Source organism: Wyeomyia smithii, chromosome 1 (assembly GCF_029784165.1).
Source record: "Wyeomyia smithii strain HCP4-BCI-WySm-NY-G18 chromosome 1, ASM2978416v1, whole genome shotgun sequence".
NCBI lineage: Eukaryota > Metazoa > Arthropoda > Insecta > Diptera > Culicidae > Wyeomyia > Wyeomyia smithii.
Genome location: NC_073694.1, coordinates 1,391,593 through 1,403,757, shown reverse-complemented (window position 1 = coordinate 1,403,757; position 12,165 = coordinate 1,391,593). Strand labels below are relative to the sequence as shown.

Genomic DNA, 12,165 nt, shown 5'->3' with positions numbered 1-12,165 from the left:
TCGATCCAGGGTTGCATTAAAGTAAACAATTAGTGAAACGTTTTGAATGAATTTGTATTAACAAAAATGTATAAATTCTTATACCATTTTTTTCAGAACCTCAAAAATCAGATTATGACTACGAATCTCTGGGTGGAGCAAGTAAGTGACTGTGTTGCATAAAGTTTGCCCCGTAGTAAGCAGCAATAGGTTCCCGTTAAAAGAACACTTAGATATTCCTGTTATTTTTTTCAACTTCCGTTCTGTTCCTCAAATAACGTTTCTCATAATTTTAGTCATGGTATGATTATAAGCTACGATGGGAGCCGAAGGAGTACGGTGGAGTTCAAATGTTGCACGTTCCATCGGATCACATCTGGCGTCCCGATATTGTGCTGTACAATAAGTGAGTACATTAGAACCTTTTCTCGTTCGATTTGATTATCACATCGAGTTACGAAACACAGACACACGCACACACACACCCAAACACACGGGAGGATGCTGTTCTTGTGATCATAAGGAATCTTATGTTGAAACAAAAAAAATCTCATTTTTATCTGGTTAAGCTTCCTGTACATAACCCTGTAAGCACTCCTGACGACGTTGTTGTTAAACATGCTCTACAGACTAGGAAAAAAAATTAATTTTATAGTTGCTGAATTCGAGTTTATCAGAACATTGGAATAAAAGCGTGTCCATAGTCCAGTTTTTTTTTTCATTCATTCTTTCATGTTAAAAACAACATAAATTACATCATAGAATTTTGGTTTTTCACGTTCTCATCGCCATTTTCATAATTTACCGTTTTTGGTTTTACGTTTTAAAACAATAAATAAAATGAGATATAAACAGAATTTTTAAAATCAATTTAATTCCATTCTTAAATTCATGCGCCAAATCTCCCCTTTCGATGCCCTTAAATTGATTATGAAATATCATCAGCGCGGACGGTAATTTCGAAGTGACATTAGCGACAAAAGCCACAATATATTCAGAAGGTTTAGTAGAATGGAAACCTCCTGCCATATACAAATCATCATGTGAAATTGACGTAGAGTATTTCCCATTTGATGAGCAAACATGCGTATTGAAATTTGGAAGTTGGACATATGATGGTTTTAAGGTAGGTTTTTCGGTAATTAGCAAATTTAGGTTTCACTTGGATTCGTTCTCATTTTTACCAAAAAAAAAAAAAACAAAAATTAGCTTTGCCAAATAATATTTCTTAGCCCCAAGACTTCTGTTATGTTTTCTCTCAACTTACAAAATAATCAATACCGAAACAAGACATTTTTTCTCAGAAAAAAAACCAGACACTGAAACATATGTCACATAATGGTTTCCCCTTGTAAATAGTAGCTCATAGTCATTGTATAGCTAATTAAAAAAATATATATTAACTATTATTCATTGCCAATTGACGAGCTTTAGCAAAATGCACCTTCACAAAATTAGTTCAAGCATTTATCATTTGTTGTGTCTCAGAGAAATCCACATTTAGTTTTTTTATTTGCTCCGTTATACGTTTCTATTCTGGATTTTGTATTTCCTTTTATTAAAAAAAATAAAGAATCCGATTATTGTTTTCTGTCATTTTCTGACTTTTCGAAAATTGGTAAAGCATTATCATGAAAAAAACAAAAAAAAAATCCCACAGATCATAGTGGGAGGTAGCAGTTTACGCCCGAAAAAAACAGATATGCTACGAGTGACAAAATAAACAAAAAAAAAGGACAACAACAGTGTACCGTCCAGGATCAGTGTCAGCTGCTGGCTTATTTGTCAAAACACAATTCTATTCCCGTTAACACACGAACGAAGATTGTAAATAATTGGTTGGGGGAGATTTCTGCTAAATATATAACAGCGATTTGTGATTGATAAAAAATCTGCACGTAATTTATTGTTCAAACAATAATAATTAAACAAAAACAACTCAAATGTATATAGTAATAAATTGCAGTTTTTGTAATATGGTTTTTCTTTTTTTGGTTCTATATTCATGTGCTTTTCTAAATCATTATGTGTTCCTGCCCTGAGGCAGATGATCATGCCCATTTATACCTTCATTGCTTAACCATAAGGCTTTTTTTGGGTTTCTAATGTGCCGTTCAGTTTAACAAACATTCTCACACGTATGACTTACAAATAATTACTAAATGTTTTGGTTACCCGGAGGAAACATGTAAATAACGTCGTACCCAAAGCTATTGCCGTCAAACCAGAAAAGCTACACAGCCAATTTAGGTGAATTATGAAACTTCAATTACCAAAACATTTTTTGAGTGCATGTACTTTCTCTCTTCTCGTTAGCTTTTTGCTAAAAGCTCTTGGTTCTGAGCAAAAAGTCATTTTATGAAGAAAAAAAAAACTACCCGACGTTGGGGGGTTTTTAAAGTTATTATTCTCTTCTGTTTCAGTTTTTTCGTCTTCAGTCTTGCACCAAATCTAATAATCTACCAAACAGGGAAAAATCAGCCACCGGCTGAAGACCTTGCCTTAGTCTCATCTGAGATTTCCAGTGATCGATTACAAGTAAACCTCAAATGAAAACGTGTAGGCGGTCTTCGGTCGTTGACAGGTTTCATGGCCTACTCTGATTTATTTCTTTTTCGTTTCCGCAATTGCAATTACACCTATCATTGTCTCTTTTTTGTTTCTTCGAGGACTTTTTTTCACTATTCTGTGCGTTTCTTCTCTTCACAGTGCTGATGGTCATTATGAAGTAACCCTAATGACTAAGGCAACAGTGTATAATACTGGTTTGGTTATTTGGCAGCCCCCCGCCGTGTACAAATCGTCGTGTTCAATCGATGTGGAATATTTTCCATATGATGTCCAGACATGTGTCTTAAAGCTGGGAAGCTGGACCTATGACGGGTTTAAGGTGCAAGAACTATTCTTATCTACTCAAAAAAAAAAAAAAAAAAAAAAAAAAACAAACGTATTTGTTATGATTTTAAATGAACCTGCAAGTTAGATAAAAACGTAATAAAATGTTTCTAGAATGCCGTGCATTACGACAATGTTTTACAAACGATAATGAAATTTAACTATCGTTTTGATTTATGACATGTTAGTATTCTTATTAGCCACTATTAACCGACTGACAGTATTGCAAAGCATTTTATATAACTATGAGTCCAATTGAGTTTTGATATTCAAATTTGAGATAGTATTGGCATTGCTGTTTGTGTGAATATGAAATTTGATATTGCTACATGATTAAAAGTGCATCTTCTCGTTACAAAAAAAAAAAAAAACAAAACATACTCTTGTGCGTCGTTCTCAAATAGATGAATGATTTATTATTATTTTTCCATTTAGACATATTTTTAATGTTAGCATATTCGTTTAATGATGTAGTTGTTCGCCTTATAAGTAAAAAAAAATCTCAACTTGCGCATCCGAAAAATATAATAGACTGCAGGGTCATTCACTATAATATAGCATCCTAGCATATTGTATAGTCCGCTTTCCAATAATGTAATGTTTTGGCACATAGCTTATTAGATGATGTCTTGTGATTGCGTGGTTTCTCGAAACCATTGATAACTGAAAAAACGGCATTTTCAACTGCCGAACAGCATTGTTTCTCGCCTAATTACTCACGTTGATTCGTCAATCTACTTCTCAGCATCAGCTAAAGGGGTTTGGCATTAGAGTTAATCTCCGAAATCAGGGTTTTTAATGCCATACTGCTTGAGAATGTTTTATGCAATGTGTTGTTCAAAAATTACGATTACTGCGTTATTTGAGCGCTTCATTAGGCCAGCAATTATAAATAATCGCCAGTCAGTGCGCAAATACAACTATGGACTTTTAAAATTATCAGATTTGCAGAACAGGGCACGTATATTTTATTCACATTATTGTGATCAAAATTGAAAATGTATTATCATTTTCATCCTAAATTTTAGAAATAGACCCGAAAGATAAACGAATAAAGGACCTCACTAGGGGCAGGACACCGTTGGTATATTTTGAACTGTTTACAAATAAGAGTAAGAGTTTCGAGAATCAAGGACAATAACGATATAGTTTTCAGAAAAAGAATGTTGTCTAGCCTAGTCTCTAGAAAATAAAATCTGTAAAATCTGGAAGATTGGACATTCAATCTAGATACCAGACAACACTGGCTGTCATTATGTATGAAATTAGGCACAAATTACTGCGAGAATCCTCCGGAAAGTTTATTTTTATTCGTAGTCCACCAGTAAAGATCCCTAAGACAAGATTTTTTTTAGAAACACATTTCCCTGATTGTGAAAATTTACACCAGGGCCGGATTTAGACGCTGGGGGACCCGGGGCAAATTTGTTTGAGAGGCCCTCTTTTCTTAAAACATTAGTTATCTGGTTAAGGTCCTATCCAACAAATTTTCTCGATGTGTCCTCCATTTTTAGCAATGATATCCGCGAGACTACGCCGGAAGCTAGAACATTCCTTTCGAACGTAGTCCTCCGGCCTCACACTAGGGTGAGATGTTTTGCAGGCTTTTGCTTCAACATACGCCCAAATCGAATAATCCAACGGGTCAAGATTATTGGTTCATTTTATCCATCGAACATAAAGTCTTGATGAATATATCGTTACCGTCAACATCAAAAACCGGAACGCTCACCAAATTCGAATAAAACTTCTGCAGAATTAAATTCACGTATCATCGAAGACATAGGCGCATTGAATCCAAATGATGTGCGATAAGTCCATGTTGGCAGAAGCAAAGGAGTCCTTAGAGCACGCGATGGGACACAAATATCAAGTAATGGTAGTAATATAAGACAGTCAAATTCATTGTTCAGAAGCTTGGCAACAAATTTTGCCTTCTGAAATCGTTTTTGAACTCTTCCGATTCGTAGACTCCGGGTCAGTTGATGTAGAAGCAATACTAGTGAAGCATTCTATAAGATAGGACGGATCATAAAAAAACTTTGGCTATTTTGGTTATAAATCCCAACTTAGCCTTAGCAATGACGACGGATCGAGGACTGGTTAAGGAGAGTTTTTTAACCATTATCACACCCAAGCCATTCATCTTTTCAACTCTGTTGGCCACGACTTCAACAGTTAAACATTATAGGCTGCTAATTCCGATCAAATGTCAGTACAGAGCATTTAGGGATGCTGACATTCAGCTTATTACGATAGCACCATTCTACAAACTGCTGCAAATGGTGACAATCTTCTATGCATCTTCTAACGACGAAATATTGTTTTAGGTCATCCGCGTATATAAGTTTACAACAATTGCCAAGCAAAATACTGACATCATTTAAAAATATTGTAAAAAGCAACCCAGTCCCAAGTTACTTCCTTGAGGTACACCACTCAGATTAACAAACGGAGTTAAAATGCACACTCCCCTAAAGTGATCGATCACACAGGTATGAACTAAACCGTGCAACTAAGCTGTCAGAGGCACCAAGCAGGTTTATTTTGCGCAATAGTTTTTCCTCATGGTCCGGGTTGATCGGGGGCCATAAATCTTTTGGCCAAAACTTCAAGTTTTCTATCAACCAGTGAATCGGCTGATCGACAAAGCTTCGGGGTACAAATAGAGTCGAGTGGTCATACTTTTCATCGATATGGTGTTTTGGAACAAATCGAATCGAAATTTTGTTTAAACAATTGTTCTTAATCAATGAAGATGTGGATTAGAACTTCTGATACACATCTTGATTGATATCCAAATCACTAAGCTTGAACCGTGATTTAGGCAAGAAGGAGAAAGTCTTTTTGTATCCACTACTCTGGCCGGTCTTCCACTACCTTACTGTTGAGGTTTGCAGGGAATTCCACATTTTTTTTTAAGGGGGGATTTGTTAGTAGCTTAAGTATTTATGGTAAATATTAGTAAATAATAAGTATGTGTGTTCAATCACAAATGGTGACTTCTCAACACTGTTAGAAATTTGTAATTTTAATTGTTAGGATTTGTTTGCTTTCGCAATTAGGACTTATCATTCGTAGGGATTTAAACCTACTTGTCAGAAAAGGGGAAGTAAACTTACAACTAACTTAACTGCTAACTTATTGGCTATAAAGAGAGCTTATCGTAGCAATTGAGGATTGCAACGATTTTTGTCAAAAATTGTTGATAATTTTATTTGACATAGCTTCTAATGGTTCAACACCAGTAAGTCTATGTAATTCGAGTGTAGGAAGAAAAAATATCTAAACTTTTCTGCAATCGACTGCATATGACACGAAGACTTTTTCCTTTTACGGATATGCTTGTGTCATCGCAGAACAATGACTTTGTGCATCCTGGAGGCAAATCAGGAAGATCTGAAGTGAATATGTTGTACAGGACTGGACCCAAGACTGAACCTTGAGGTACACCTGCTCTGACAGGAAATCTATCAGATTTTGAATTCTGATAGACAACCTGCAGAGTTCTATCAGTAAGATAATTTTTTAAAATTTTGATTAGGAAAATTGGAAAATTAAAAGTTTGCAATTTCGCAATCAAACCTTTATGCCAAACACTGTCGAATGCTTTTTCTATGTCTAAAAGAGCAGCTCCAGTGGAATAACCTTCAGATTTGTTAGCTCGTATCATATTAGTAACTCTGAGCAATTGATGAGTTGTGGAATGCCCATGGCGAAATCCAAACTGTTCATTTGCAAAAATTGAATTTTCGTTGATGTGTGACATCATTCTGTTAAGAATAATTCTCTCAAACAGTTTACTTATTGAAGAAAGCAAACTGATTGGTCGATAACTTGAAACTTCAGCTGGGTTCTTATCCGGTTTTGAAATGGGAGTAATTTTTGCATTTCTCCATAATTTGGTAAAATATGCAATTTTGAAGCAGCAATTGAAAATTTTCAATAAAAATTCCATTGTGCTCTCAGGGAGATGTTTGATTAGTATATTAAAGATTCCATCGTCACCAGGTGCTTTCATATTTTTGAAATTTTTAATAATTGATTTAATCTCATTCAAGTTAGTTTCAATTATTTCTGCAGGTAAAAAATTCTGGGAAGAAATTAAATCAAATTGACGTGTGACTTCATTTTCAATTGGACTCACAAAATTCAAATTTGAGTTATGAACACTCTCAAACTGCTGAGCAAGTCTTTGAGCCTTTTGTTCATTGGATACAAGAAAACGTTCACCATCTTTTAAAACTGGAATAGGCTTTGAAGGTTTCTTAAGAATCTTCGACAGCTTCCAAAATGGTTTTGAATATGGTTTCAATTTTTCAACTTTAGTCTCAAAATTTTGATTTCTCAGAAGAGTAAATCTATGTTCAATCTCTTTCTGTAAATCTTTATAAATAGTTTTAAAAACAGGGTCACGAGAACGTTGATATTGACGTCTGCGGACATTTTTCAAACGAATTAGAAGTTGAAGATTTTCGTCAATTATTGATGAATCGAATTTCACTTGAGCCTTTGGAACAGAATAATTCCTAGCATCAACAATTGCACATTTTAATGCTTCCAAAGCGGAATCAATATTCACTTCGTTTTGCAAATCAAGCTCATTATTGAAATTTCTCTCAATATGAGTTTTGTATCTTTCCCAATTAGCCTTGTTATAATTAAAAACAGAGCTCATAGGGTTTAAAACTGATTCATGTGATAAAGAAAAAGTTATTGGAAGATGGTCAGAATCAAAGTCAGCATGTGTGATCAAATCACTACATACATAACTTTGATCTGTTAGCACCAAATCAATTGTTGAAGGGTTTCTTACAGAAGAAAAGCATGTAGGACTATTCGGAGACAAAATAGAATAGTATCCTGAAGAACAATCATCGAATAAAATTTTGCCATTGGAATTACTTTGAGAATTATTCCATGAACGATGTTTAGCGTTAAAATCGCCGATTATGAAAAATTTCGAACGATTTCTGGTGAGCTTTTGTAAATCACCTTTAAAATAATTTTTGAGCTCGCGTGTGCATTGAAATGGTAAATATGCTGCGGCAATAAATAAAATCCCAAGTTCAGTTTGAACTTCAATTCCCAAAGTTTCAATAACTTTCGTCTCAAGATGGGGAAGAGCACGATGTTTGATCCGTCGATGAATAACAATTGCAACTCATTGTCTTGCAGTCATTTTCATAACACTGTGTACGACACCCAACAGAAAATCTGAACGATTATTTCGAAGTGTCAGTCTATAAAAATTCGAAGAAAAAGCTAAAGGATTGTGTATAAGACACGACCACAAGTTATCGTATTCATACACAAGCAGACGTACCACGAAATTTATTTTCGTGGATCAAAATAACGGTTAATTCAAGTGAGTTTCAGTCACGTGGAATAAGTTATGTGAATTATGAATTTCGCATGGTTTAAAATTGGAAAGGACGACAGAATTATTTTGAATTTAAGTTTTCCAAGAAGTTTGTCAGGGGAACCAATGAATTTCATTTACACACTTAAAATGTATTGCTGGGTCTCGGTAATTTATTGCCGAGAACGGCAAAACTGAGTCACATTTTTTCGTAAATCTCGGTTCACCAAGCTGAAATTTCGGCACAAAATATGCGAAATCCGAGATTTCAGTTAGATTGAACCGATATTTACGAAAAATTTGACAGCCGTCATTTTTTTCTTTACCAAGCACTCAGTGGTGCCGTTCTCGGCAATAAATAACCGAGACTCGGCGAAAAATTTTAAGTGTGTATATCAGCAGTTTTTGAGTTCATCATTAATAAATTATTAATGGTTTTCAACAACCATATTTATTGAAGTTTTTTCCCAATACATTTGAATTAAACCAGTTTTGCTTACGGCATGTAGTTTAAATGAAATTAATATGAAGCAGAATAAGACCAGAGTCTATGTTGTCTAATAGGAGTCCCGCAAAGATGAAACCAAAGGAACCAAATCAGTGTCAAACGAAGGTACCAATCGAGCAATGTAAATAAATAAGGTGATAATGTTAGGAGTGGATGAAAAGTGTTGTAGATCGACACGCTTAAACTAATGACAAAGGGTCGGAGTTTGAAATAAGAATATATTAATTCTGTCAAATAAAAACTGAATAATACCGAGGGGCAAGACCGCTTTGGCGGTATCCATAAATTACGTAACGCTCATAGGGGAAGGGGAAGGGGAGCTTTCTTGAGCGTTACGATTTGTTACATAGGGGAGGGGGGGGGACATAAGATCAGCGTTACGTAAAAAAAAATCTCTGGAGAGACTCTCCAGAACGAGCATTTTTATTAGGGGCCATCCACATACCACGTGGACAGATTTTAAACGAGTTTTAGATGTCGCCTTTCTTCTGAGGTTACAATCTGCTCAATCTTAACAAAAAACTGGATACATATTTTAATCAAATTTTTAAGGTGTCTTCCCCTTCAGTACCAGCTAACGATTTCATCTGATCAATGATCTTCAACGATGTTATCTGATCAATCGAGCATAAATCGCCATAAATTGTTGAGAATATAATAAATCAATTGGAAAAATGGCATCTGTAAATTCATCTACAATTATACATAATTTCAAGCGAAATTACTCAAATAGGTTAGGTTGCTTAACAGAACTCTATTCGAGGGTCACTTCTTTGGGAGGCTCTCTTCCCTGTAAAGCCATTATTTTCAGTGATACTAAGTCATTCGAAACTGAACAAAGTTCAATAATCATCGTTCCTTTTACGCTTCACTAAGCGGACAAGCAATTCTGTTTTTTCAATTTCATTTTACTTAGCATCGCTATGTTACATTTTCTCCGCTGATTTTGTCATAAATCATTGCGATTAACCGCAACTCATGTCACCTAGTTTTAAAGCACGAACGCGATTGTGAATGCAGATTTTTGTTTTCATTATCATTTTATTCTAAGTTAGTGCTGTTTAGAAAATACTAAATTTAGATACCATGTTTGCATATGTGTAAACGCATTTTGCTGTTGTCCAACGTTCACCTAGGTTACGGAGAGAAGCTTCAAAATTCAGACTCAAGTGCGTGATTGATTGAATGTCAAACTGTCAAGTGCTCGATGCAGGGGTGTACGAAAAATCATTATGACTTGGCTAACACTTCCGTAGTATTCAGTTTGAATGCAAATTTCAGCTTTTGATTGATGTTTAAATGTTGCAAGAACCAACAACGGTTTTAAAATTTTTGGTATGGTAATGCTTATAATCAAATAACTAAAATGCGTACCAAATTCTAACCCCAAATTAACCTAAACCAAAGAGAGAACACCAGCGATTTGTTTTCCGTTATTATTTCCTTTAAAAAAATATTCCATTATCGTCTTTCGTTTCGATTCATAACTGCAACGCCTATAGAACAAGTTGAACATGTTGGTTGAAGCGAAGCCTGAACAAGCTTTTGGAATAGTGGTGACGGACTGAGATACTTTAATCTTGTGAGCATTTTGCAGTAGCATGGTTGTTACCGACTGACAAAGCACAAGGCATGGCACGCGTAATTGTACGATACATCTGTCTACATTTTCACATGATCACATTTTTTTTCTTGAACTGGTTTAAAGTTATTTTGGTGTATTTTTCTTTTTTAATTACTTGAAATTCGCTTCTCCCATGTACTTCGAATGAATTGGCTGAATTAATTTTTGTTTTGACATATGCATGACTGATTGGTTTGGGTGTTGTTTGTAAATTTTTAACTCTACACTTTAGGTTATGATCAAAATCCACTCTACGACTTTGTTGTATTCGTGAAAATTTTATCAGAATTATTACTTCTATAAGCACAGAGAACAAACTTCCGAGCAAACAAACTTGATTGTTACTGAACTTAAAAGTATTCGCAACTTTTACATCGAACTCAAATTATTTTAGTAGTCTGTTTGGGATAATTTTCGTAAGGTCTTTGCTACTTTTTAGTTTTCTCTGATCGTTAGAAAGTTAGAAACGTTTTATTTTTCGAACTTTTCTGTCCTTTAGAAGTATTTTTCCGCTTATTCCAGTTTAATTTTAGATTTTCTCTGGATTTCTCTTTTTTTTTAAAGAGTTTGTTCACCATTCTGTGCTCAATTTGGAATCCTTTTCTCATTCTGGCCTTTTTGATTATCGATAATGCCAGCCGTCAATATGACAAACGAATTCTATAGCTAATGAGCTATAGCCTTTCCAACGCAAGTTATCAGGATTGCTGCAAAAATAATTTCGATCGTACTGTTGAAACCAAGACAGTCTTTGTACCTCTCTGAAAAATTTCCGAGATTCTCACTGTCTTGCCCCTCGTGATTTCTCGAAATGAGTTATACAAAACCGTAATGATTGTAATGTTATATTCTTCTAAAAAGATTTTCTTTTACCAGCGGACAAACAATGAATTCCTGTTCTTTAAAAATATATAAATTAAGCTTATTAAAACATACATAAAACACACCTAATTCGAATTTAAACAGGTTGCTATTAAGTAATTTTTTTTTTATTCTTTTCATCTCTTTCCCTATTTTCACAATTTAAAAACTTGTTTTTTTTAGATTTTTGTTACTTTACTAGGCTTATATCGACCGACTCAATCGTTGAATAAAGCTTAAGTTAGACGCATATTGTTATGCTAAATTTCTCAAAAAAAAAAAAAAGATTTTTACCTAAAATAGCCTCATTTCCAACCTAGCATTAAGTTTCCCAGTTGAACACGATTCACACCAGGCCTCGGGTACCAAAAAAAAAAAAAATACATTACACACTAAGGTTTGTTTGATAACACAGTTTCTCAATACTACCTCCCACTTTGATAAATAACTATATGTTTATAATCAATGCATTCGGTATATTATATATCTTTTATTCTTAATCAGTTGATAATTAAACCATTTCTCAATGCTACATAACTGACATGTTAAAAAAAAACCTTACGATTTTTAAATGTATATGGATGTCCTTAGCAGTTATAATTTTTGGTTGAAAATTAAACCTGCTATGTTATATTTACATTGACATGCCCATGATGTTGTTTTGTTTTTTGAACTACGCATGCGTTTAATTATCCCAGTAAGCTCGCAGCTTTCACCGGGCCGGAAAGTACCGTTCCTAACTGGTTCCCCTTTTTGTCGCCACGCTGTAGGTTGACTTACGCCACATGGACGAACAGTCGGGCAGCAACGTGGTAGACGTCGGTGTTGATCTGTCCGAATTTTACATGTCCGTAGAATGGGACATCCTCGAAGTACCCGCTGTACGGTAGGTAGCGCAACTTTTAACTTTACCTTCTTAATGTTACGAAAACTCTG

The 12,165-nt window shown here is 34.7% G+C and overlaps 1 protein-coding gene across 6 annotated transcripts in view; it reads left to right on the top strand.

Moving 5' to 3' along the window:
• Positions 1–12,165, top strand: part of LOC129718238 (acetylcholine receptor subunit alpha-like) — a 75,127-nt gene that overhangs the window by 31,855 nt on the left and 31,107 nt on the right. For 4 of the 6 annotated variants that reach the window (XM_055668809.1, XM_055668811.1, XM_055668814.1 and 1 more), the window contains exons 3-6: positions 97–141; positions 276–385; positions 925–1,105; positions 12,000–12,115. In XM_055668809.1, the coding sequence (XP_055524784.1) occupies positions 97–141; positions 276–385; positions 925–1,105; positions 12,000–12,115 (452 nt within the window). Of the gene's footprint in view, positions 1–96; positions 142–275; positions 386–924; positions 1,106–2,688; positions 2,870–11,999; positions 12,116–12,165 lie in introns of all 6 variants that reach the window. The other 2 variants (XM_055668812.1, XM_055668810.1) reach the window with 1 other exon arrangement.